The 27,394-nt window shown below is 39.0% G+C and overlaps 2 protein-coding genes across 3 annotated transcripts in view; both read left to right on the forward strand.

The window, feature by feature from the left end:
• The first annotated feature begins 1,481 nt into the window (after positions 1 to 1,481).
• On the forward strand, positions 1,482 to 18,525 carry phf20l1 (PHD finger protein 20 like 1). Of its 2 annotated transcripts, none has more exons than XM_066715767.1 (24): positions 1,482 to 1,588; positions 2,716 to 2,841; positions 3,168 to 3,339; positions 3,711 to 3,806; positions 4,335 to 4,419; positions 4,851 to 4,939; positions 7,063 to 7,270; positions 8,028 to 8,141; positions 8,361 to 8,443; positions 8,971 to 9,250; positions 9,555 to 9,758; positions 10,038 to 10,244; positions 10,453 to 10,512; positions 10,713 to 11,003; positions 11,545 to 11,760; positions 11,896 to 11,949; positions 12,128 to 12,235; positions 12,414 to 12,578; positions 13,102 to 13,283; positions 13,698 to 13,797; positions 14,020 to 14,215; positions 14,566 to 14,884; positions 16,018 to 16,183; positions 16,566 to 18,525. In XM_066715767.1, exons 2-24 carry the CDS (start codon positions 2,759 to 2,761, stop codon positions 16,706 to 16,708), a joined length of 3,621 nt encoding a protein of 1,206 aa, XP_066571864.1. In that variant the 5' UTR covers positions 1,482 to 1,588; positions 2,716 to 2,758; the 3' UTR covers positions 16,709 to 18,525. The 2 variants fall into 2 exon arrangements, with proteins under 2 accessions (XP_066571864.1, XP_066571865.1); XM_066715768.1 differs by having other exon boundaries at positions 8,361 to 8,431.
• A 696-nt stretch (positions 18,526 to 19,221) lies between these two features.
• The window catches only part of tg (thyroglobulin), an 84,037-nt gene continuing 75,864 nt past the window's right edge, over positions 19,222 to 27,394 (forward strand). The window contains exons 1-10 of the mRNA XM_066714567.1: positions 19,222 to 19,245; positions 19,772 to 19,899; positions 20,253 to 20,350; positions 20,660 to 20,848; positions 21,105 to 21,264; positions 23,183 to 23,289; positions 23,770 to 23,913; positions 23,998 to 24,183; positions 24,390 to 25,457; positions 26,111 to 26,707. Of these exons, the coding sequence (XP_066570664.1) occupies positions 19,222 to 19,245; positions 19,772 to 19,899; positions 20,253 to 20,350; positions 20,660 to 20,848; positions 21,105 to 21,264; positions 23,183 to 23,289; positions 23,770 to 23,913; positions 23,998 to 24,183; positions 24,390 to 25,457; positions 26,111 to 26,707 (2,701 nt within the window). The remainder of the gene's footprint in view (positions 19,246 to 19,771; positions 19,900 to 20,252; positions 20,351 to 20,659; positions 20,849 to 21,104; positions 21,265 to 23,182; positions 23,290 to 23,769; positions 23,914 to 23,997; positions 24,184 to 24,389; positions 25,458 to 26,110; positions 26,708 to 27,394) is intronic.

The following is a 27,394-nucleotide window of genomic DNA, read 5'->3' on the forward strand; positions in this document are numbered from 1 at the left end:
TGTCATCATTTTGGCTCTGTACAACACCACAATGAATTTTAAAGGAAACAAGTGTAGACTTCAAGTGTAGACATTCATTATTAATTTGAGGGTAGTTACATCCAAATTGGGTGAACAGTGTGGGAATTACACCCATTTTTATATGTGCTCCCCCCAGTTTTAGGGGATCAAAAGTATTTTGACAAACTAACATAATCATGAATTAAATTGTGAGTTTCAATACTTGGTTGCAAATCCTTTGCAGTCAATGACTGCCTGAAGTCTGAACCCATAGACATCACCAGATGCTGGGTTTCTTCCCTGGTGATGCTCTGCCAGGCCTGCACTGCAGCTGTCTTTAGTTCCTGCTCGTCATTGGGATTTGATGTAGATTTTTCTTCTGTTCACTCACTTTGCATTTAGTTAATTGATAAATATAATCTATTTCTATGTCTATTTTTGAAAACATTCTTACTTTATAGCATTTTTTTTCACACCTGCCTAAAACATTTGCACAGTACTATATATATATATATATATATATATATATATATATATATGAAATCACATTTACCAGTAAAAACTAAAATTAAAAACTAATTAAAATAAAATTGAAATGGAAATGCAGTGAGGGTTGTATTGCATCATTCTGTGACAAATCCTCTAGCTACTGTTTATGGCCACTGTGTTGCATGGAAGTGTTCAACAGATACAAGGCATGTAACCACCGTCAGAACTGCCTGAGGGAGTGTAACAGAATGGCTGCGGGACACACATTCATTCACCTTCACTGCGGCTAACATGAGTGGTCTGACCAGGAATGCCAGTGTTGCTATGTAATGGTTATGGTGAAAACGGATGTGAAGTTAGGTTAAGTGAAGTAAATAGGATAAAGCACAGCTCAGTGGTAAATAACTGTTTTTGCAATCTCCAGGGACCAGCCCCCCATCTCTCCAGAGCAGCCTTTGCTTGTATACTTGTATGATGGTTTAGATTTGAATCTCTCCAGGATAGTGAAGGACTAGTAGCTATCTATGTCTTGCTATATTCATTTTCCAGGACTCGTTAGTTAGTTAACTAGTATGTTAAACAGTGCCATTTGATACTTAATCTCGGAATATTTATGTAACTAAGTTTATTTGCATCATGCTATAGTATAACCTTACTTTGCACAAAGCCTAACGTTTATAAGGAGGTTGTTTACATAGCCTACTAATAATACAAGAATTTTAAATAAGGTGTGCATATAATACATGTAATTATTTTTGTCTTAACTAAGAGTTGCAGCATCGTTTATTTAGTTATTTTGGGAGTGGGTGGTAGGGATGGGGGTCCTATTTACCCTGATGAGTGTAACAACAGAACATATACATTATATATCATGCGAATACCCAGTAAATATCCAGCTGTGCTGTGAAATAGTGTATTTCATGAACTCCCTGATCAGGTGACTGCAATGGCCGCTCTCTGCGTGGCTTCGCGTCGCACAGGTTACGTACGTGCTGACGCCGCAGTGTTTGGGTTAGGGAGAGGGTTAAAGTATCAGAGAGCAGAAGAATGGAAAGAAGGCTGAGTTTTTAAAATAAGCCCGTTTTCATGTTTTTCAAAGGTAAAGATGCACATTGTTTATCACAGACACTTAACGGCATACAGAATAAACTCTGTACAGACGGGCATTTTAAACGAAATGTTGCAGTAAGTTGAGTTCACGTAAAGTAATCGCTTTGGAGACGCTTGGGCCCACTGTGTATTTCTGGAATCCAGTTTGAACTGTTCATTTTCTAAGTTTTTCTGATATGTGTGGTTGTTTGACACTGATGACAACGTTGATATCCTTGCAAGAATACATGTAAAATACCATATATCGGGGTTAATGATACCAAGCCTCAGAAATATCTACCTTTCAATACACTTTAAACGACGAATGAAACAGTTTTGTAGTCGAACTTATGAACAACACTAGTAAGAATACATTTTACATGTTGCTATTTATATTTTCTGTGAAAAAACCTTACATCAGTAGGGGGGAAATCATATTTTAAACGTTTATTGAACTTGCTGGACTAATTGCACTTCCATTGCGTGTTCTTAATTAAACGCAAATTAAAATAGGAGATCCTTTCATGTTTCTCTACTGTTAACAGGGTGAAAAAGAAAGTCCTTGAACAGCACAGGCTCAATTCGGAAGTTTCGACCACAATCTGAAAGCTTTAGCTACTCATATACATGCATTTCTAAAGATGATGAAAAACAGTACAAAACGAGTTCTTGTCAGGACAAAAAGATCTATTCGCCCTGTAAATGACTTCTGTTATAAATCATAAGTACTGCAAATATAGCATGATTTTAGATCCGATTGAAACAGCTGAATTGGTATGCTTTGGTCTCGGTTTCAGTCAGTTTTCTAAATAGGTCTTATTCATTGCATTGATGGAAAATGCATTCTAGTACACCAACAACATTAAAGAAAAAGAAAATGGCAACTTACCCAGCCTGTTAGGAATGAACTGTTATTGTTTTCAGAAGGTCAGCAAAGTCATAACCTATTGCATGTTTCATATAAAAGCAACTACAAAACAAACCAAGGATAGCAGGTGAGGGTTAGAAGCACAATAAGTTGATTAAGAGCCTGTCAATCATGCTGGTTTTACCTTTTGACAATTTTAATAGTTTTTTTTAATTGTCATATTTGTGTATAGTTTCATGTGTAGTTTATAAGCATGTCTTTTTCCGCAGCCTTAAAGAAAATAACTCTTGCTAGGCAGATAGACGGGTGAAGATGAGCCAGAAGCCCCCTCATCGTCCAGGCATTATCTTTGAGGTCGGGGCACGGGTGGAAGCTCAAGACTACCTGCAGAAATGGTACTGACAACTCTTTCTTCTATTTGTTTTAATTACTGACTGGTGTTTTGGATTGTATTATGCAACAGAGTCTGCAAAATATGTATAAGAGTCTAATCCTCATTCAGAAAAGTAAAAATCTCCTTTATTTCTTTATTGAGGATGATAAAACAGAAGTATTTTCTGCCCTGAGAATGGGGACTCCAGAGAACACCAACTCTTGAGAATGAATCAATGACCAACGAAATCTTTTAATATGAGGCCGGGTTGAACAGTGTTCCTTACAACAGAGCAAACTAAATTATTCAGCCTTTGTCGTAACTGACATGGTTTCAAACTTTCTCCAGGTACCCTTCACGCATTGAGAAGATTGACTATGAGGAGGGAAAGATGCTTGTCCATTTTGACCGCTGGAGCCATCGCTATGATGAGTGGATCTTCTGGGACAGCTCTCGGCTGCGGCCTTTAGAGAGGCCAGCCCTTCGGAAAGAAGGAATGAAGGAAGAGGAAGAAATATGTGTAAGGGTCCATTTGTTTTCTTTCCCTCACAAAGTTTTTTTTTTTTTGTATAAATGTAAAGCAGTTTTATTATACAAAACCATTAACAGAACTATTTCTTATATGGAGCATTTCTTCTTTTTATTTATTTTTTTTGGTTAAAGATAAATCTTCCTGTATGACAGAATCGTTACGATGCTAAATTCTGTAGGAGGTGAAGGATAGCGCTTGCCCCCTATTCTGAAATTCTGAAGCCTCTTATACGACTAAAACATTAAACATGCTTTACAAATTGAATTTAATCTGACTGCTGTTCTAATTAAATTTTTTCAACTGATTAATTAGCCGTTTTTACTAATTGTTTATCTATATCTTATAAACATTTCTACCAGGAGAGACTCAGCGAGATGAGAGCATCTCGCCTTCGTGAGCATCCTGGAAGTACAGAGAGCACAGAGGACCAAACAGAGTCACCGCAGACAAGACAAGTAATATATTCCAACTGAAATCAAACATTTACAGCGATTTGACTGTTCTGACTGCTTGTCTGACCAATGAATGGGTTGTTCATAACCTTGCGATGTGGTTTAAAATATCACTCTATTGCCATTAATACCATTTTACATACTGCATTATGCACTTCAAGGCGTGAAAATTTGGTGACACACCTGTGAGAAGATCATCTTTCTTTCACATCTGACCCTTTTATCCTGTCAGGAAATATTTGTGCGTTTCAACTTAGTTTTAGTGCCACAAGCATTGCCATTTTGCCATTAAATATTTTAACAATATTTTTAAAAAGCATTTTGTATTTACCTACACACAAGATTTTTCCATGTTTCTAACTGGGCTACACAAAAACAATCAAAAAGGTCCTTAAAGACACCTGTTTTCATAAATCTTTGGGGGCCTGTTAAAAAGCTGCATGAGACACTAAACTAGGTTTATCTTGTATTCTCACAATCTGAGCATTGTAGTTGTTTGTTGAATATGCTTTTGTTTGTTTCTTTGTGTAGGATCTGAGATCTGGAGAGGAGGTATTAGCTCGATGGACAGATTGCCGTTACTACCCTGCTAAGATAGAATCTGTAAATAAAGAAGGTAATGTTGTGGCAGAAAGTTGAGCTTTTGCTTTACTAAATTAATCTCAATTTCAAAATAAGAGCTGGGGGACAGTTATAACACTTGTACGCCATGTTAAGTTGTCCACCCCTTGTTGAAAAAAGAAACATCCAGTGGTACAAAATAAAAACTACTTAACTACTTCCCCACTTGTTTTATTACCTCATTAGGAAAAGGGTGTTAATTTAGCACAGTGGTGAAACTGTTATGGTATTGCCCTTTATATCACATAGGTGCTGTATAACCTGGTGCTTTAATATAGTTGATCTACATTACATGCATACTGAATATAGGGATTCGGCAGATTTGAAATGCATTGTTTGTAATATTTCAATTGCACTTTATGCATTTACCTTTTGCACGTGTTTGTGATTCTTACCGGCTTTGGCTTGTGATATTTGTGATTTCAGGTACTTACACAGTGCAGTTCTATGATGGAGTTATTCGGTGTGTGAAGAGAATGCATATCAAATCAATGCCTGAAGATGCAAAAGGACAGGTAGGCTGAGAAAAAGGTGTTGAATATAAAATTATGGTAGTAAATGTAATATTTTACATATATTTGTTTTCACACATAAAGTGATTCCTATGCATTCTATTGTATTTCTTTTTTTTTCTCATTATTGTCAAATTGCCACTTTTTTTCATCTTAATGCTTGATAACTATGCCCACGTTAGTTTGTATAATCTGAGGCCTAAAGTGCTTAGAGTTATATATAACAGTTTCAGGCAACAACATGGCAATTTGAATTAAATTGTATGTCTTTACTATAACTGTAAATTGATGCTCTGTTTGAAACTTAAAATTATATCAAGTTAAACTGTATCTTGTATACATTACTTTTGAATCCTTCTACTGAATTAAGAGGAAGGAATGTTTTCAAACCTAACAATACATATATTTTACTAGTCAACAGAGTACAGTGCTTGTGTGGTTTGTATATATTAATTACTTATAAATATGTCATTATTAATATCTGAAAAGAAAGTGACATTCATTCATTCTGTGTATGTATTGGATTTTGACAATTTCTGCTTTCCTGGAAAGTACTTTAGTGTTTATGTAAACATATTTAACTATGTATTTATCCCTACATCAGTAAGAATAATACACTGAATATTTGTGAAACAAAAGTTATTCAAAAAGCCAAGGCTGTAGATCAGTTGAGCAAGGCTGCAAACTTGCTTTGGAAATTATACACATCCAGGGGAACATAAATTGAATTACAAAGGTCCATTGTAAAGATCTTAAATTGTGGGATTTATTTCCATTTTAGTTGTGTTTTCCCCAGTAGGATACCTTAGTGTTCTGTTTCACTTTTCCCTCTTTTTCAGAAGGTAACAGGCAACAGGGAATTGCTGAATTTAATGTGAAGGATGATGCACGAATTCAAGGCAGGATAGAATTGCTGACGTCTCCTATACCGCTGCAGCAGTCTCAGGCAGACAGTGAACAACCTCTGATTCGTCCTCAAATCTCCATTTGTGTCCTAGGATGACCTTATCATTGAGTCCCCAAAACAGTTCGATTCATTCATAAGAACTTAATCAATATTATGAATGAAGACACAGCCTAAGGCCCAGACACTGGGTTTTAAATGGAAAACGATATATATATATATATATATATATTAAAAAATAAATCCTTCCTTACAATATACATTTTGACTAGTATCTGTAAAGGTTCAGCTTTTTATTTTATTTAGCGTTTCAATTCCTTGAAGATTTAAATATTTTGATCCCAGTAATGTCATGTGTTTCTTAGACTTTAGTCTTCATCAACTGCAGAGTTTTGAAGTAGACAACTGTCTGTGTCATCTCTGTAATGCTGTGTTAAAATGCCATTCTTAGAAGCTGGTAGCATACTTTGTGCAGAGATCGAGGAAGATTAATAAAATGTATAGATGCACAAGCTTACCTTACTCTTATGGTAGGATTACACTGAAATGTGTGCACCAAGAGCCTGGCTTTTCACCAGCTTGGCTACTGTTCATCTAAGAGAAAAAAAGTCTCCATAGGAGTGCCTGAAACAGTGGAAGAAGAAATAAATACAGGGAGACAGAGTAGAGAGTAGTATTATTATACTAACCTACTCGCTTGGCTATTGAAACTCAAATGAAGCCCCACTTAACTTGCTCTTGCAAAACAATGGTGCCCCTGTATCATTAAAGAAGGCAGCATACTGTAACAGTATGTTTCTCTACGATTTTCAACATTTCATGGTGCCTTCCTCACTTTAAAAATTGTGTTAACTGTGTTATTTACTAGGCATTTTGATGGGGTTATCCAGAGAGTTTCACTCTGTATATTAGCACTTCAAAGTTGGATGTTAGACTTGAGCATGCTTTAGTGCAATTTGGGCGGTATATATTAATATGTGATGCTTTAAATTAGCAGCATTGTAGTTTCAGCCCGAACTGACCAAGACCCACCACCAGAACCAGTCCTCTGCAAAGACGCACAAAAACAAATGTGTGAAAACTCTTTTCAGTTTTGCCAGGATGTAGTCTTTTATTTTGAGTTCTTCACCTCTTATACTGTCAGCATAGGGGTATGTGAAGTTATGAGATGCTGGGGACCGTTTTCCATGTGTGCTGACCAGTAATGGTTGTGTTTTAACAGGATTGGATCGCCCTTGTAAAAGCAGCAACAGCAGCTGCCAAGAACAGGGGTTCCTGTAAGCCTCGCACCAGCGCCAACAGCAATAAAGACAAAGAAGACAGGAGGGCGGGGAAAGCGTCTCCTAAAAGAGAGGACGACACTGCACCCGATATTGAGGCCCAAGATGTAACAGAGCCGCAGGAGGAGCCTGAGTCTGCTGAGAAATTAGGTACCACTTTAGCATCAGCTCCCATGTGTTTGTTGCACTGGTCCTATAATATACATGCGCATAGGAGTCAATACTTAGTTGAATCACCTTTGGCAGCAATTACAGCTGTGAATCTTGTAGGGCCAGTCTGTACCAGGTTTGCACATCTGGATTGTGCAATATGTGCCATTCTTCTCTGAAAAATTGTTCAATTGTACTATTTTATTCCTTCTAATCTAGTAATTCCCCTTAAAAGGTTTTTTAATTACATTTGTATTTTCACATTTCCATGTGGTCTGGTTTTGTCTGTTTGGGTTGTACGAATACTTTCACTTTCACTTAGTTGACCATATCTGCTTGTCAAATATTTTACTTCTGAAAATATCCCCCACTGTCATGTGATTTATTTTTTAAACAGATTTGTTGAATAGTCAAATTCATCTTGCTTTATACATCATAATACCTCTCTATAATTTGAGTTAAATGCTTAAAAGGGTCATTTGCGTCATCATACCTTTTGCTTACACCTATTAATTATTTGGCATAAAATGTATATTTTTACATTACTGTTGGTTACAGAATGTTTCATTGCTGTCTTTGCAATAAAGATGTCTTGAGTGACTAAGCATTTTTCTATTCAGGCTCATATATATTAAATGAGAAAATAAACATCTTAATTCTTTCAGTTGTTACTTCTTTACTTGCACTTGACTGCATTTGTAATTTAAGATTTTGCAATAACTGAAAATTTAGATTTTTTGAAATTTAATTTTTTCAGAGGAGGAACCAAAGCAAGCCCCCGAACAGCCTGAAACCGTGAAGATGAAGAGGAGGCGAGGCAGCCTGGGCAGTTCATTCCATGCAAAGAGAGCTCGTCTCAATACAATCACAGGTGACGTTTACACTCGTAAGCACTGCAGTATTTCTGCTGAAATCTTGAGGCACCAACACTGAGCAGACTTGATTTGTTTGTTGTTTATGGATTTATTTACTATATTTGATATTATACATTAAAACAATGTTTTAATTATATATTTTCAGAGTTTGTTGAGGCCCTATATCTTTCTTTGATGCCCATAAATATTGAATGTATTTTTTATTTTACTTTCAGGTCTTTTAGTTTCAAAAGTCACCAATGAAGATGAGAGAGAGTTCAAGGAAGAGCAGAAGCAAGCTACAGAGGTATCTGAGGAGGTACTTGTTATGCATTTAAATTAAATTAAAAAGGTTTTAAAGGAAAGTTGATTTTGAAGGTTTTGACTTGAGCTGCAATACGTTTGTCCTCTTGTGACAAAGGCATCCCATATTCTGCCCAACTTAAACAAAAGATACATGTCAGCTCCCCAATGTCTCAACTTGAAAACCCACAGTTGGTTTTCTGTAGCTTGTAGCTTGCTGGTTCTGATCTGAGTTATGACACTGCTTGCCCATGGGGAGGTGCAAAGTTGGCCAAGTGCTCCCAGGGTTGGCTGGACTTGAAGTTTGCCCTTCAGTCCTCAAGGCACTGGGGCTGTTGTAGTACTACAAGATGAGGGAACCCTGGCTGACTTTGAACCGGCTCAGCTGGTTTTTGGGGAATCCTATTTGCAGTTGGCTATGACTTTTCACATTTTAGCCAGCAGTGTTTGTATTATAAGCACAAACCTGTGCAGAGTAGAGGCTCTTACTGGAAACCCCTTGGGAGCCCCAGGATGACACTGTTACTGAATTTACATCTTCAGGGGCCCTCAGCAAGTGCAGAAGATCAAAACAAACCAGAGATTGAAGCTATATTGCCGGCGTCAGTCCAGCAAGGTGGCACCCCCCCTGCCACATCTCCCATAAAGCACCGTAACCGGCGTCTGAAACATGACTCTGGAGAGTCGACGGGCAGCCAAAAGCAGTCAAAGTCCTCCTCGACAGTAATGCCAGTAGGGGAAGAGGTGTCTCTTGTACCTTCTGTTGCAGAATCGGCCCCTGTCCCAAGCCCTGGCCCCAGGCTGCCGGACAACATTCAGTCTGGTACGTGAGGAATGTCTGCATGATTTTATATTTCCTTTGGTAAAGAGGAAATGTATAGCTTCTACATTTAAATAAGAAACTGAAACATATACTGTGTATAAAATAAATTGAATAAAGATTTTAAGGCTTCAAACATTACTTTAGTTTTTTCATTAAAAAATAATAATAATGGTGAATGTATCTAATATAATTTTGTACAGAACAAAAGTAAAGCCTGTTTTGCCTTACTCTACATATATTCACTTGTTCTTTCAGTTATGTGTGTTATGTAAGATATGTGTTCAACGATTAATGTTTCCCATAGCACTTCCCACTCCTCCGCCTCCCAGCTCGCCCTGGTCCTCAGAGCACAGCCAGCGGCGAAGACGGTCCCAGCGTTTGGCGTATGGTGCACCGGACACCTCTTTGGAACCTACTCCCCCCCCACCCTCGGCTCCTGAAGGGAAAGAGCTTGACGCTGCACAGGAGTCCACACCAGACCCTGCTGTTCCTGAGGATAAGCCTGGGGGTATGTTCTGTCTCTCTTCATAACGTACAGCTGTCTTGGGCTATCCTATGTACATCCTTGCCACGTTTCATACCCTGTTAGTGAAGTAATTTTCTTAATACCATTGACTTGTAGCCCTCTCAGCTTTATGTAGCAATCTGCCTTCGTAGTAAGTTTTATTCCTATAAGACCAAATGTATTAATCTATTCTTGGTAGCTGCTAACTCTCATAGTTAGCCTTATTTTTTTCATTTGTTTCTGATGTCATGTGTTCATTCTGCTGTGTTCTCTTCTCTGCAGAATTAGACACTACCTGTGTTGCTCTGGAGAAGCCGGCAGTACCCTTGGACCTCAGTGTTAGTGCGCCGCCAGCTTCAACACCCCCACCCTCAGCATCGCCACCCCCACCCCCCCAGCCTCCTGAAACAGAGGGGGACCAAATACTGCCCGAAACCCCTTCTCCCGCACTGATGGCAGCTGAACAGAAAATGGCCTGTCCCACAGCAGGTAAAGCAAGACTGAAATGAAAGTGCAGATCAGAGCCATGGCATGTTAAGTTGTTGAAAGTGGAGAATCAATAGAAGTACTGGTGTATTGAAATAAAAATAAAAACATGTTTTAATCGTGAATATGGTTAAATGAGTACTTGATCAGAATACAATTAAAAGGAGATTACATTAAATACCTGTTTTTTACTTCCTACTCTTTGTTGCAGCTGCAGTGTTGAAAGCTGTGCCAAGGGCTCTGAAGCCAAACAAACATGCAAGGGAGCCAAGTATGTATTTATTTTTCATTTTTCTTAGGTTTAGCTGTATGTTTGTTTTCACACTATCGTCATGCTGTGTGTAAAAATAGAAACAGTGCTCTCAGATCAGTATTGATCTTAAAAAGCTACCAGATCACAACAACCATGTTATTGTCTCTTATTGAGAACTGTGACCTTGTTTAATGACTTTCTATTCTTCTCATATTCAGTAATAAACACCAAAAAGCTAGAAGACTCCACTTCCCCTAAAGAGCCTCTCATAGACTTAGACCACAATAAGTTTAAGTGCAAGATTCCTGGCTGTTCCAAGGCCTTTCGGAAAGCCAAGCTGCTGGACTACCATCTGAAGTACTACCACAGTGCCGATAAGGAGACGGAGTCGGAGACGGGCTCCCCAGAGAGAGCTGTGCGCACAAGGGCCACCTCGGCTTCAGTCCCCACCTGCACGCCCCCGGAGAGTCACGACGCAAAGAGACGCAGGACTGTGTCCACCTCCGCTTGTATGTTTATTTTGTATTAATCTGTTTAACCTTGACTCACCTATGCTCGAATGCTTTTAAGAAATGGGCAGCAAATCACCCAGATGCCGTACCTTGTGTTTTTTGTTTTCAGTTAGATTCAGTTCACTCCAAACTCTGTAAAAGCTTGCCATAACCTTTGAAGGCCCGTGTTTGCTCATCTTCCTGTTACGAAGCCGACACACACCGTTTACAGTGCTTTTACCACACATCTTAAATTTTTAATTCCACCTCCGATAGTTTTTTTTTTTTCTCTCAACTTGACCATTCCCACTGTGAAACTAAAGCCAATGCTTGCAATGGTTTGATCCAAAAACAAGTCATGCTTTGTTCAAGGCATGCAAACTTCTATTTTGCACACTGCGTCACATTTTCTGCAGTACCATATTTATATTCACTGACCTAGACATTAGAATGAAATGTCTTCTTGCTGAACACTACGTGATTTGCTGATTTGTACCCACAGTGATTAGTTAACCTGTTGATTGTGCTCCCTTTGTCTGTTGTCCTTTCTCTTTGCCAGCCCTGTCCCCTCACGTCCATGCCTTACAGTTGGAATCACCTTTGAGCACCAGCTTGAAACCTGCCAAGTCCAGCAAGAAGAAGCGCTCCTCTGCCTCGGTCAGCTCTGAGGGCACGGAAATCCAGTTGCCGTTGCCGCCCCGGGAGAAGAGCTTTGAGAGCCTACATGAGAAGATCCTCAAGAAGGTCATCGAGAAGGACAAGCACTCGGAGCCAGGTATGGGACACATTTCGCTACACAGAACACACTGCGCAATCCGAGTGGAATACAGGATAATACAAAAAAGTAGCATTCTTGAAAGATCTGGAGCTCTCATTTTCTTCATCACCTTGTCTTTTTTTTGCATTGCAGGACAAATAAAAACTGAGAAAAAGATAAAACTTGAGGAGAAGAGCCAACCAATAGGTAGGAACACATTCACTATTTGTTGGTAAATTGTAAACGGAAGCTTACAGACTGCAATATTCAGATTCCTTATTTCCAAACCTTAGTTGGTTATATTTTGTGGATATTTATTTCCTAACACAGTATCTGTTGTGGAGGTTTGTTTGAAAACAGTAGATTTTTTATTTCATTTTTAAAGGAAAAAAGAAAGAGAAGGACAAGGAGCGGAAAGAGAAGAAGGAAAAAGACCCTTTTAAAATTAAACAGAAGAAGAAGAAAAAGAAGAAAAAGAAATCAAAACAGCACAGTAAGAGAAATAACCTGTTATGTAACTCGGACGTGATTCAGATAAGAAATCTCCCCAGAATTGTGTACCATCCCTAGGTTTTAAATGCCACCCAAAACTAGACTGACTAGGGATAATTATAATCATACTGTTATATGATTTTATCTACTGTATATGACACACTATTTTTCTGTCTCAGGCTATTCTGATTTTGACGATCTGTCCCTGGCCTTTTTGGAAAGATGTTCCTCTCCGCTGAACCGTTCCTCTGGGAGCTCCTTTACTGTGCACAACACCTCTGCATCGAAACACACAACCTTCCAGTACCCGCGCGCCATCCTGTCTGTGGACCTCACTGGAGAGAGTAAGTTGACCGCCCAAACTGGACCACATGGCCACTGAAGTACCCCTGAAAGAGACTCGTCCTTTTTTTGTTTTTATGCCTCTGTTTGCTGTCAGAAAGTAATTATTTTAAACATCTTCATTTTAAGAAGGGTTAACAATACTAAAACAGGCTTCAGGGCAGCATGTTGGGAATTTGAGGTTGGCGGAAGAGACTTTTATCCAGGAATTAATTGGATTATATTTTCCAAATTTGTTTCCTGCTGTTTAAAACATCTGACTTACATGCTATGTTGTTCTTTATGTGAGTAATGATGCCTCATCAATGAAAAATGATTCAATTTCAAGAGATAAGGACTCTTAGGAGATACATGAAGTGTAATAACAAAACATTCATACAGAACCTCAAAATAAATAAATACTTTATGTACAAAACCAAGATTAACAGTGATATAAACAGCTGGATTCATATAAGCGACTTGAGGTAAACTCCAGTATGGTGTTGGAAGTCATCAGCCTGGGCATAATAAGTCTCCTTCCCACAGATCTCTCAGATATCGATTTCTTGGAGGATTCTTCGACAGAGAGCTTGCTGCTGAGTGGAGATGAGTATAATCAAGATTTCGATTCCCTCACTATGGATGATTTCCCAGAGGAGGAGGATGCAGCCAATGAAATTGTGCGCTGCATCTGTGAAATGGATGAAGAAAATGGGTTTATGATTCAGGTTGGTAGATTTTTTTTTTTTCTTTGTACCCTGCCTCCACTGAGTTATGAGGAGAGTAATCAACAATGTCAGGAACTGATCTGTGTACAAATTGAATCCACCGGTTACGTTAAGCAACCAGATTAGTTCTGAAAAGCACCCTCCCTGCTGTCACTTAAAGACACTAAGCCATCAAAATGCTCTATATAAGGTAACTGGTATTATATAAACATCTTAATTGGACAATACTCCTTAATACATATTTAAGCATTTTAACCTGCTTAATCTTACTCAGTGTAGAAAAGGTTTTACACTATCATCTATCAATGTTTTCAGATTATAAATGGCACAATTTAACTGTAAATATCTGAATAGCTAATGTTTAAGTCTGAATGTGTTAAAGGTCTAAAATGTGCCTTTTGCTGTTTCTCGCAGTGTGAGGAGTGCATGTGCTGGCAGCATAGTGTTTGTATGGGATTACTGGAGGACAGCATACCTGAGCAATACATCTGTTACATCTGCAGGGACCCTCCAGGTGAGAGAACATAATCCAGGCTAATTGCTAATTGCATTTGCATCTGAGAAGATTGAGGACTGTAGCTGCTGTACTAATACTCCGTAATGATTATAAGATAGAAATGCACTCTGTTTATAGGTTTTTTCTTGTGGTTAAGAGTTGTTAGTCTATAACAATTTAAAATAGTAAGATGTATCATTGTTCTAGTTCTCAAGATTGCTGTTTTGTTTCCCTTCATAGGACAACGGTGGAGTGCAAAATATCGCCATGACAAAGACTGGCTAAACAAGGGGCATATGTACGGACTGTCCTTCCTCAGTGAGAACTACTCTCACCAGAATGCTAAAAAAATCGTTTCAACGCACCAGCTATTGGCTGATGTATACAGTGTGAAGAAGGTTTTACACGGACTGCAGCTCAAAATGGATATATTACAGTAAGTCTACGGAAAGCTTTTTTTATTTGAGATGTTAGTATCATTCAGTATATAACTTTGTGTGTTTTTCCTCTTTAATATACAGCTCTGGAAAAAAATGTAGACCACTGCAAATGTCTTAAATCAGCATCTCTACATGTATTGCAGCCTTTCAATTCATTTAATATTTTTATTTGGAATTTGGGAGAAATGTTGTCAGTAGTTTATAGAATAAAACAAAAATGTTCATTTTACCCAAACACATACCTATAAATAGTAAAACCAGAGAAACTGATAATTTTGCAATGGTCTCTTAATTTTTTTCCAGAGCTTTATGATATGCATATAATATTGTATTTTATTTTTTAAAGGAACAAACACAATCCCGACCTGCACCTATGGGCCCGCTCCTGGATGAATTCTGATGAAGACCAGCCTATGGGTGGCCATCCAGACTGTATTCATTACCAAGACAGGATAGCAGACAGTATAAACCAAAACTCCAACCCAGAAACCTATATCACTAGTGAGCACAGCTACCAGAGACCCCCTGGGCTGGGGCTGGACCACCGGCTGGCTGCGGACCTCCTAAGCTCTGACGGGGAGGAGGGGGTGAGGCTGGAGGAGGGCCTGGAACTTGTGGCCGAAACCGCAACACACACACTGCAATTTGTGCCAAAAGATGAACAGGTTTGTTTTGTTGGGAGAACTTAAAATTATTTTTTTTACAGCAGAGAGAGATCATATGCAGCATTCATGTCCACAGATCTGCATCTTAAAGAACTTAAAATATTTGTGTAGTTTTGCTAGAAACTGGGATTTCGTTTGAATTACAATGCTTTGATTAGCTATGTGAACAATACCCGGTGCAAGGATGAAAACTGCAGCGGATCTGTGGATTTCAATGACATTGATATTTTTTTCCCCTTTGATAATAGACATCGACAATTTTTGAATACTGTAGCGTGCCACCGCACCCGATAAGTGGTTAATGTGGTAATGGCGGTGCAGTGGGGAGGGGCGTGGGGAGAGGGCATCAAAGTTGAAGAGAGGCAGAAGAATGAGTCAGAGTATTCAAACCCTGAGACCTGTGTGCACTGCATACAAGTAAAAGCAGCACACTGAGATGATGCCATGGTTAGTACGTAGCTTTGTACTAATTCTGCAAGTGCACATTAATTTGACCTATTGTTGTTATTGTTATTATTTACTTAACAATAGGCTTCATAATGTTGACTCAAACTCTGAACTGTAGAAAGGAGCCTTTTTATTGTAATTTACTCAAATGTCAAGGTTACTGTGTTCCGGTGTCTTTAGTATTTATTACTTTCAATCGTTGTCTTTTTTAATGTTACTGAACATCGGGGTATATTCATCAAGAGCTTTGCACCGATTTGCTATTTCCTGTATTGATTAAAATACAAATTAAAGTTCACATGCATACATCACCGCACGTAGTTAATTATGAGAGGTGCTTTTGTGGGAAGCTTAATGTGTTTTATGCAAGTAAAATCAATACCTATACCTAAACCGTGTGCTTGTAAAATTAAATAAAAACATAATTACTGTTCAGGAAAAAAATTTAAACTTCAAGGGGGTGTTTTATCTCGTTTATATGGATTACCTTTAAAAAAACAAAGTAGGATTTTCATTCAAATCTATACACTAGTAGCTAATGTGACGTCATCTGTAAATTATGCAATTTTGCACCACTTCTTTTCCGAGTTTTTTTCAATCCAGCATTTTCATCCCTGCCGGTGTTAAATCGTAGGTTTTTGTATTTAGATATTGTGAAATGCTTTATTCTGTATGTTGAAAACCAGGAGAGCACCGCAATCGCTGTCTCGGGTGGTCTGAGCGAGCACAGCCCGGAAGCAGCCGAACAGGCCCGGAACCGTCTTCAGTGGCAGCTAAACCTCCTCACACACATCGAGGACGTGCAGAACGAGGTGGCGGGCCGGATGGACCTCATTGAGAAAGAACTGGATGGTAAGAGGCTACTTATGTGCTGAGAGAAGATTTGTCTATTTCACTAGAAATCATAACGATGATCCGTGTACCCAAAAACTATATTTTTGTGTTTGTCTTTTCTATATGGTTTTTTATTTTTTATTTCACTTATTACAAAAACTATTGACTTGCATTTTGGGAAGAAAAATATTTATATCTTTTAAGCAATGTAATTGGTATATTTATTAAACATAACTATTTCATCAATCTTTGTTTTAATTTAGATTTACATTAGTTTACTCTAATAATGTTCCTTAATTATAAGTAAGTATTTAGTAGTTTTATTGGTGTCATGAGTTACTGTATTGTTGCTCTCCTTCACTGTGTGACTATCCTTTAAAAACGTTATGTTCTTCCTTAGTTTTAGAAAGCTGGCTGGATTTCACAGGGGAACTGGAGCCACCGGACCCTCTTGCAAGACTGCCGCAATTGAAACGCCGAATCAAGCAGCTTTTAACAGACCTGGGAAAAGTACAGCAAATGAGTACCCTTTGTTCAGTCTGAGCCCCGACGCGGGGCAACAAAGAGCCGTACACTACAGCGTGACGGGACCGCCGAACCTTTTGTTTTCTCACAAGGTGCTCTCAGACAGGAAATACAGTCTCGCCCACTTTGTCTCGTTTGAGTGCAAAGTACGTTTGTCATGACCAGACATTAGAAGGAAAAAAACTAAAAACAAGGTAGCTGTCTGGTTTGGGTAAAGATTGAAGAAATTGAGCAATGGTAACATGAAAGGAGTCATGGCAATGTGATGGAAGATGGGCGATGGGGATGGGAGCTCAATGTGGATTCTTGACACTGGGGGGGGCACAGATGGTGCTTGAGCAGCAAATAAGTAGCATAAATGTAAAGCTTCAAAAGTACATGGGTAACAGACCAGGTAGGTCAGGAAAAGGACAAAGAGTGGCACAGTTGTGAACCAAGGGGATTGTGGGAGTCTACAAATGTGTTTAAAAAATAAGGAAAGTCACACAAACTAGCTGAAGTATACAGAGCAGCATTTTCTTTTTAATAATCGCATACAGTGAGGTCATTGTAGAGTAGATGTAGAGGGTAATAAGCTTATTGAAAAGAAAACCTGTAACAAGAAAGGTTAATGTGTGTGAAGTAATATAAAGGAGATTTCTCTAAAACATATATTTAGACTTGAGAGTAATTGACTGGAACCATGCAAGAGACACAACCAGCCCAGTGGAGTTGTAGGTCCACAGAACAAGAGCTCACTAAGGCCAGTCAAAGACATCTGACAAACATGCCTGGTGTAAAATCAATCTGAAGGCCAGACTTATGAAGAGAGTCATAAAACCAACAGGCATTTGACCTGTGTCTGTTGAACTACTAAAAGCTGTGCTGTATGTGTAAATGAGTCCGATCTAAATCAAAGACTGAGTGCTTGAATTCTTAAACTTCAGAGAGTTGTGGTTCAAATCACTTTGGTTCTCTCTGAGGGGTATATTGTCCTGGAATCTCGTGCATTTCTTTGTCATGGGGCAGGAAACATTAATATCGCCCTCTTTCAAAAGCATTTGACTTTCTTTTGTTATTTTCTATATCATTGTAACTCATTGTTAAAAAAAAAATATATATATATATATTGATTATCCTGTATTGTGCCAAGTGTAATGAATAGCATAGATGTTTGAAGCTACTGTTATGTTATATGGTTTGGGCAGGCGAAATAAATTGTTTAGGGGGAAAACAGTGGAACAGATATGACCATTTAACAATATTCTGAGATAACGAGTGTGCTCTTCAGAAATGTTCTTTTTACAACCAGCTTGTAACTCGAAAAACAAAGAACAACAATACTTATCTTCAGTACATATGTAAACTGTGAAGCCTGATGAGACCTAGAGCATGTTTAATCTGTTCTTGACCATCTGATTTCAACCCCTAGGCCTTCTCAAGTCTTGGCGTGTAATATTTTATTCTATTGCAGCTATGCTTTACATTAAGTTTACATGTTATATGACACAAAGCTAGTCTTATAACAGGCTACATGCAAGCTGGGTGTAAATACAAACAAATAACAGTGTTGGACATAATGTATGTACAGTTTTTTTTTAACTGTAAAAAACAAAACTTAATGAGGCCTATAATGACCTTAAATATACTTGAAGAAAATGCCTCAGTTTATTCAGCAGTTCTAGTTATCTGTATAAAGTGCGTTTTAGAACTGGTAGGGTATGAAACTTGAAGTTGCTTTTCATTACATATACCAACTGTACATTAAGAATTTATTTAAAATAACTACAAACAAGACTGTTCTTTATGTAATTTACTATATGTAAACTGTTCATTAAAAATATTCTGTATATTTAGCATTCCTCTGTTTTGTCAGTTACACCAAAATGAATGGTTTTGTGTTTTTCTTTTTCTTTTTTTAAATATTAGTTTATGGTTAGATGTAGGCTCCTCTTCTGAAGGTGACAATTAAGCTAAGCAATATATGCCTGTTAGTAAAAATTAAATTATTATTCTCTCCACTTTAACAAACTAACATCTCCGTAGTTAATGTGATCATGTTTGAATGTTTAAAAAGGAATTACTCTGCAGGAGGGAGATATAGAATTTGCTCCCTGATATGTAAATAGGGAATGATTTGTTACTGTCTTTCAATTGTATTTGCTGCCCTTTTCGATATAGTTTCTTAATTTTTGAAAACCTTATTTTCTGCAGTGTCATTCTATAGTCATTTGTTGAACTGCAACCATTAAGTCCAGTATGACTCGGCACTGTGCGGTGGTGCTGTCCAAACAAACTGGATGCACAGTCATTCTCTGGGGTTAGTCTTTGTGGATGAGTAGCTTTGGAGTTTGGCTCAAGTGAAGGACTGTGTAGACACCGAAGGCTTTTTCATGCTTCAGGTGTCTTCTGAGTTGACGGCTATTCAGGGCTCACTGTACCCCTTTGAAATGTCTTTGTTCAAGGTTGACACAAGGCTTTTTGTTTGCAGAGGAAACCCAAAAATCTTCATCGCGGTCCTGATCACCTGCTTAGTAATTTGCCAAGGAAAGATGACCGTGCATGAGCAGCTCATGGTATATATAGCTCAGTTCCCCCAACAGAAATTGAGTACTTGCATCTCGGAAGGTGCACGATACTGCGGCTATGGCTCAGTTTGGTGGTGCTTCCATACTGCTTTGCTGTCTCGGCTTGTCACTGGAGAAAATATCAGGTATCCGTCTGGCTTCTGGCTCTTGCGTCTTTACTCTGCAAAGTAAAGCCAGATTCAATTTACAAATTAATTTTCCTGTCGTATCAATTAGTCTAATGCCAGTTTTATAGCTGATATTGTTTAGGTACTCTTAGTATTCTGCTTCTCAAATCAGTGTAGAAACCACATTCTGTAATTAAATGACTGTGGCCAGCAAGAAAGAGTAAATGTTAGTGACTTACAACTTACAGGTTATACACCGTTATTACAGGTGTTAGAACTTATTCATCTCTAATTAAATAAGCTTTCTAATTAAGTTGGGACTGGTTTTGACCTGTTTTTGCAAGCTCAGAAATGCATGTAGTGTAGAATTGTTTTGTTATACCTCCACACTATGTAAATACTGTAAGTTACTGTGGGCTATTTCAGATTACCAGCTGGAATCTCAGTCTCTGAGCCAGTGTGAGCTGTTGAGAGACAAGGGCTTGGTAGAAGGAGGGGACTATATCCCCCAATGCTTAGGTGATGGCCGATTCAGGTACTGATTTTTTTCCAGTTCTACCAAAGGAGTTTTAAATGGAGTGGTTTTTTTTCCAGTGTTTGTATTGATGTCGAATGTTTTTTATTGTGTTTTGTTTTTTTCATGTTTATTATTTGATATAATAATACAAATGCTTCCTGTTACAATATTTCACACACAATGTCCGTCTAATAAGTATCAACAGCAAATCCGTTGGTATATAGCACAACTGGTTTCAAATTACAGCAATGGCAAGTGCAAAGCAGACACTTGTTTTCATGTTTATGGAGTAAATAGGAAATATTACACCCCCTGATGAGCGAATGCTGTAATATTGTTGGTTTCTGAGATGCATGTGGTCATTGTTCCAGGAATGTCCAGTGCAACGCAGATGGCAGTTGGTGCTGGTGTGTGAATGCAGAGGGCGCTGAAATTCCCAACAGTAAACAGAATGGGTCTGCTGTTCACTGTAAGTTCACTGTAACACATTTTCAATTGCTTGTGCCTAGCAGAGTTTGAAACATTTGAAATAAACTGTGAAAAAAACTTGTTTTATCAACACAGTGTTCCATTTCCTCCAAGTAATTGTGAGCTATAGAACACATCAAAAGGTTTTGCTAATGTAGAGTGATGCTTCTTAGAACTTCATGAAGGTTTGAGTTCCAAGTGTGCTTCATCCAGTCCAGAGAGCAGACCTGACTTTATTTTAGTTGCAGCATTATCATTAGTTGAACATTGCAATCCCATAGGTGTTGACATATGTTCTTGTTCCTTTCAGGTCTGTCTTCGTGCCAGCAGCACAGGCAGCGCGTGTTTCTGAGCGGGGCAGTTGAGTTGCTCCCGCAATGTTCTGACTCTGGGGAGTACGAGTCGGTGCAATGCGATGCTGCTCAGAGCCAGTGCTGGTGTGTCGATGCCGAGGGCACGGAGGTGTACGGCACGCGACAGAATGGACATCCAGACCGCTGTGAGGAGGGATTTATTATTATTATTATTATTATTATTATTATTATTATTATTATTATTATTATTTCTTTCAGGATTTACACAATTTTAAGTCACCCCCTAATGCTTTTCCACAGTATTTCTAGCTATAGAATACTCTTACACTCAGTTAATCAGTTGATTTCTAAACATCTCTGGAATGAACTGCTGAAACAATGCAGTTAGTGCGATGCGTGGGTTACACCTGCTGATGTCCACCCCATCTAATGAGTGTACAGGTCCCGGAGCGTGTGAGGTCATCGAGCGACGTCAGCTCCATGGCATTGGCCAGAGATCTCCCCCGCAGTGCGCGGCTGATGGGAGCTTCCTCCCCGTGCAGTGCAAGTTCATCAACATGACGGACTCGAAGGTGTTCGACCTCCTTCACACCTTTAACAGGTGGGCTACCTCAGGAGCTGGACTGTCCTCTCTGTCTGAGTAGTTGTAGCCTGTGTAGAGGATATATAGCCTTATGGCAAATAGGTTTACAAGCCTTGTTGCAAAGCTGGTTGACATTTACTAACTTTTCTTCTGAGAAAAGTTTATGCATTAAGAGAACCATAGATAATACACGTTATACACAAAACAAACATCGAAAAATCACTCTACCTTATCACATACCAACACTAGAGGGCGCCATAGTGCAAGGATTTGGAAAAGGTGCAGGGCTCAACTGGTAACTAGGATTGCAATGTGCATTTCAGCTGCTGCATTAAAATACTTTCTGGTTTTCTAGTTTCCCTTTTCTATTGTTATATGCCTTACAGTACTTCTATCCACAGGCCACATTCAAGAGGAATGGGAATATTGTTTCTTGCCCCATTGTCTTAGCTGTTCTATAGACGTTTTATTTATTTACTTGCAGACTTCATTTTCAAAAGTACCGGTTATGTGAATTTGTTAATTCCTTTTAGTGACATACATATGTTAATTAACAAGGGAATGTATTTGCATTTTGTAAATGTTGTTTCATGTCCTTTTATGCAGTTTATTACTTGCTGCATTCTTGTTGGTGTTTTTGTAACCATTTGGTAATATGTGCCTAGATTATTTTATTTAGATTTACTTATACCTAGTGTTCCAGAAAAATAAAGGTTTTACATTACAATACTGGTAAAGGTCTATTACAGCATATTAAGTGGGTGTTGACACCATAAAACAGTTATAAAAACATGACCAATGTAAAATTGAAATAGTATTTATGCTAGTAGTAGTAGTGGCACTACTATGTTCAACTTAATACAAATTTAATAAATATAATACAAACTGTTAAATGTTGGTATTTATCCTGCAAGCCATGATAACCCTTAGTGACGTAATTTCTTGCTGATTTTGTTTTGGTGCAATGCAAATGAGCTGTTTCAAACCGACACTGGTATTTTACTGTCTGCTGAGTGTATAGGGAGTAAGGGATTTGAACTGACCAAATGGATTCCAGGCATACTTGAAGTTGCTGTTAAAATATGCAACTCATGAATCTGGTGTCCTCTTTGGAGTATTGTAGGTCCACAGTTCAAACAGCTCTCAACGAAGCTCCAGAGTTTTACACAGCATCTGCTAAGCCCCAATCCCCTATCACTTTCCTTTCTTGCTGAATGGCGTTTAATTGATAGGAGCTAAAACATCATCAGCCCTTGACCTTTTTATTACACCTGCAAAGGCCAAGGAAACAGTGGTTTTCACATACCCATCCAGCTGTGAATAGAAGGAGACATCCACAATGTTAAGAAATGAGGCAGCAGCGTCTCCTTCGGGTTCAAATATGATGGGGATTGGGAAATGCCTGTTATTTGTTAGCAATTAGCCTTGAAAACAGCTGGTTGTTGCCTGGGCACTGGGTTTTCTCCCTAGTCTTAGCCCATAATTATGAGTTAGAGACGTATGCTCTTTTCCTTTTTTGATTAATATTCTATATTCATATTTCTGTAGTGTAAGAGAAGTTACATTAACTGTAGTAGATAAAATGACAATTAACGTTCTGAGAAAGCTCTGTTCTTGATATGCTAAGTGGATAAGTAGTTTATTTTACACAGTAAACATGCAGATGGCGAATTCACAGTGCAAGGGAAGGTTTTGTAGAATGGATAAAGGGTGAACTCAGACTAACAGTAAGTAAACTCCAGGTTGTTTTTTTGCAAACCGCCAAGACATTACAGATCAATTCTGTGGTTTTTACACATCACAATAAGATTGGTTTGGACCAAGAACAACAAGAACCAAGTTAAGATAAGATTCTCTTAAATTAGAGTATTCATTGGACAAACAGATGCATCATGGGATGATAAGCTGATCCCCTGATGTTTTCCTTTTATCTCAGGTTGCCAGAAGTGTTTCAGACATTCAGCGGCTTTAGAAGAATGTTCCCGGACATCTCTGGTTTCTGTTTCTGTGCTGACAGCAGGGGCAGGGACTTGGGAAACACAGGTAAGCAGTGAGAGGTGGGGCTGAGAAGCAGACGCCTGCACTCTTAAACAGAACACGCTGGATATCTTGGCATCCTTACTGTTATCTTGCAGATTAGCGGCACATCCTTATTCTAGGCCAGGAAAAGTATTTGGACAGGTTTATGTTTAATCCCTTTTATATCTGACCATTTTTTAATCCACTTTTCCACATAATCACTGCAGGTGGGTTTAACCATTTTCAGAAGCAGCACTGTTCAGCCACTCGTTTAGCTAAACACGCACTTCATGTCATTTAACCATGGCCTTGACCAATTGGACAAATGTCCTATTCTCTTTCTAGACTGAATTTCGTATATGATACTGGAAGCAGGTATCTCGTTTTTTTTTCTTTTTTCAAGGGATTACCTAAAATGAGTGATCGTTGAAGATTTAAATGACTCTGTTGCCTATTCCACTTCATCAATGCTCCAGATACTGTGATGTGATTGTATTTGGTCAGGTGTGGAGATGCTGTTAGATGAGGTCTATGACACCGCCTTCTCAGGCCTGGATCCAGGGTCCTCCTTCACAGAGTCCAATATGTACCGTATCCTTCAGAGAAGATTCCTGGCAATACAGTTGGCCATGAGTGGACGCTTCAGATGTAAGTAAAACTTGTAATACTTCAGATAGTACTGTGAATTACACAGTACTATCTACATTTTAATATGATTGTTTTCTTATACAGGCCCTACCCCATGTGAAAAGGAACGTTACACTGCAGCACAGACAGGGAATGTGTTTTCACCCTCTTGTGATAATGATGGTGCCTACAGCCCAGTGCAGTGCCAGGCAGGGGGGCAGTGCTGGTGTGTGGATGCCACTGGGAAAGAAGTTACTGGAACAAGGCGGCAAGGAGGATTACCCGACTGTGGTACATTTGATTTGTTTCTTGTACCTTTTCCTGATCATTTCTAGAGCTCTCTAATCTCTATTCTTTGCTGTCAGTGTTCGATGACTGCAAAATACATTTTTGGTGATTGACTATTGCCATAAGTGAACACAACTAACAACTCTAATTTAAAAGTCTTTAATACAAAGTCCCACTTCATCATCTTTCTCTTATGTGTCATGTTGTAGGTGATGGACTTAAAGACTGCCCCTCCGAGAGACGGCGAGGACTCTCCAGGCTCTTTTATGGTCCTTCTGGTTATTTCAGCCAAAATGATGTATTCTCTGTGAAACACATTGATGAGGCGTATGCAGCAAATTCCCTCAGTCCATGCAACCCAGATCTGAGGGAACTCTTTGCAAAGTCAGGCCTGCTCCTCTCCTTACCTGAATTAAACAGCCCTAATGTGGGAGCTGTGTTTGGGGAAATCATTCAGGGCCTTTTCCCCTCCGGGGAGATGGTTCTCAGGGCCTTAAGATTGACCACCAACCCAAAGAGGCTGCAAGAAAATCTGTTTGGAGGAAAGTTCTTGAAAAATGTTGGTAATTTCAACTTCACTGGTGCTGTTGGGCCTAAAGGTTCTTTTAGTTTCAGTAAAGCATTTGAACAACTTGGTCTGAAGGAGATAAGTGGTAGTGAAGGCTTTGCCCAACTGGCCAAACTCTTTTCCTTAGATACCAATTCTAAGCCTGAATCATTGAACCTTGACCAGAAAATTCAAGACAGCTTTGGCCGAGTTGTGAATTTGAAGGACAATCAAAATTTAGTCCAACTTGTCATAGCAACTCTGAGCAATGAGCAGTTCTTCACCACTTTGGGAGATATATTCTCCACTTTCAGGCCAGAGAGCACCAAAGAGGTTGGCACCTTGTTCCAGGCTGTCTTCCAGAATGCTAAACCTGAGGCCTGTGACAGAGACCCTTCAGTTTTGTTTGTACCACAGTGTACCAAGAGTGGGCAGTATGAGGAAGTCCAGTGTCTAGGTTCTGAGTGCTGGTGTGTGGACTCTCAGGGCAGGGAAATCCCTGGATCACGCTCTGATGGCCAGAGGCCCAGATGTCTCTCCAAGTGTGAGAAGGAGCGTGAGATGGCCAAACTGGTAAAAGCCAGCCAGTCAGCGGGGGCAGAGGTATTCATCCCAAAGTGTGAGGCCGATGGGAGCTTCATGCCAGTGCAGTGTTTAGGAAGCAACTGCTTCTGCATGGACAATACAGGAACACAATACACTAGGACAACTCCAGATCTGCCTATCCTTTGTGAGTATACTGCTTCACATTCTGTCGGAAGGTGTATTGGCTTTTAGTTTTTGACTTTATATATATTTTTTACTTTCAACTAAATTATATTTGAGGTAGGTCCTTGTCTTACCAGACCTTTCATCCAACAAATGCCTTTGCGTTTGATATATTTCTTTCAGGGGAAAGCAGACTCTCAGTGTAACTGTTAAGCAAATTAAGGAGGTTCAAAAACTCCAGAGATGAACTCCAAATGCTGTTGATTTTCTTCCCAAGCTCAAGCCCAACCTTTGTCCCCTTGGTTATATGAAGATAAGTTGAGTGCAACCTTAGTGCAGTGAACTCCAGCACTTTCACCAGATGGAAACTATTTCTTAACTATCAGCACTGCCAAAGCATCACATGATAAGGAATTGGATATTAATCTCTGCTGTCGACCGAATGCCTTTCAGATGCTCTCTTCAAAGGGTTCTTGCTTTAATCATGTTGTAACATATGCACTTTGAGTTGAAAAATCCTTAAAATACTGAAACCTTTTGATTAAAACAAAAAAGTACAACAGATTTGTAATAGTGGTATTAGCTCAGCCTTTATTTTAATTCACAAGATAGTAGCTCTTTTAATCAAGCAAAAAAAAAACATCACATATCAAGGCATTTTTGTTTCCTTTCTAGGTCCAACTCCTTGCCAGGCAAAAGCTGGGCAGCAGTTTTTAAGCACAGTTCAGTCTTTGCTATCCAGTCCAGCTGCAGCATCAAGACTCTCTGACGTCTACATTCCCCAGTGCAGTGCCAGTGGGAGCTGGCGAGAAATTCAGTGTGATGGACCCCCAGAGCAAGCCTTTCAGTTTTACCAAGAGTGGGTTCAGCAGAATAATGCAGGGAAAGGGCTGCCAGTCCCGGACCTTCTCAACACCATTAGAGAGTATCAGAAGCTACCTGAGGCCTTATCATCTCTCAGAGGTTTCGTGAAAGAGCTGTACAGTGCAGGACACCACAAGGTCTTCCCTGTGTTCTCCAAGTATGCTGTATTTGATGATGTTCCCGCAGAAAAATTGGAAGGCAATACAACTTCTGTCTCCAGCTCCTCTGTCTTTCTCGACCCACTGACACTGTGGCGGCTGCTTCTGGGGAATTCGACCCAATACCCAGGCCCGTATTCCGACTTCAATGTGCCTCTGGGACACTTCGAACTGCGCCAGTGCTGGTGTGCGGATGAGAATGGAGAAAGGATAACGGGCACTGAGGCGAAGCTCAATGAGATTCCAAAATGTAAGTGTGTGTGTTTGCAAAAGCAGACAGAATCTGATATGTATTGGTTCCTCTCACTCTCTGGTATGATAGCAGTTGAAAACCAAACAAGAAACCTCCTTCCTTCGGTAGTTCTCCATACATAGAATACCAGTAAACTAAAAACATACAGCTGTGCCTCGGACAGGATGTTGTGAAGCTGTTCGTAGATTTGTACCTGTACTGCTTTTTATAGTAAGAGTTGGCTTTCCCCAATTAAATATCTCTTGTAAGACATCTGACCAGTAGAGCTTGAAACATTAGAATAAATCAGACACAAACAGAATGTCAAAAGATACAAACAACTCTTTATTATAAAACAAAGGTACACTGACTATGCTTTACTCAAATAATAGATACAATAGGCAGTTATATAAATTGTATGACAGTTACTGGATAAAATGACTGGAGTATTACAGGATAAAAGTTACTTTTGCATAATGATTTTAACAGTGACAATATCCTACTTAAGAGGAAGGTTACTTTTAATATTCAAAATGGTTACTCCAATCTTAACTTCATATGTTAGTATTGGTTAGTTATTTCAGAATTCTTCTCAAACCCCAGACGGGGAGAGATGCTCACGACGCCAACTATAGGTTGTCGATAGGGAACATTTCACTTTATGATTAGGCACAACTGTGTTAAAATATAGACTAGATATCAATC

This window comes from Amia ocellicauda, chromosome 10 (assembly GCF_036373705.1).
Source record: "Amia ocellicauda isolate fAmiCal2 chromosome 10, fAmiCal2.hap1, whole genome shotgun sequence".
Classification (NCBI taxonomy): domain Eukaryota; kingdom Metazoa; phylum Chordata; class Actinopteri; order Amiiformes; family Amiidae; genus Amia; species Amia ocellicauda.

Coding starts and splice junctions, on each gene's coding strand:
- phf20l1 (XM_066715767.1), top strand. CDS start 2,759: ATGAGCCAGAAGCCCCCTCATCGTCCAGGCATTATCTTTGAGGTCGGG. Junction 11,761..11,895: donor GGACAAGCACTCGGAGCCAG/GTATGGGACACA, acceptor TTTGCATTGCAG/GACAAATAAAAACTGAGAAA. Junction 14,885..16,017: donor TTGTGCCAAAAGATGAACAG/GTTTGTTTTGTT, acceptor GTTGAAAACCAG/GAGAGCACCGCAATCGCTGT.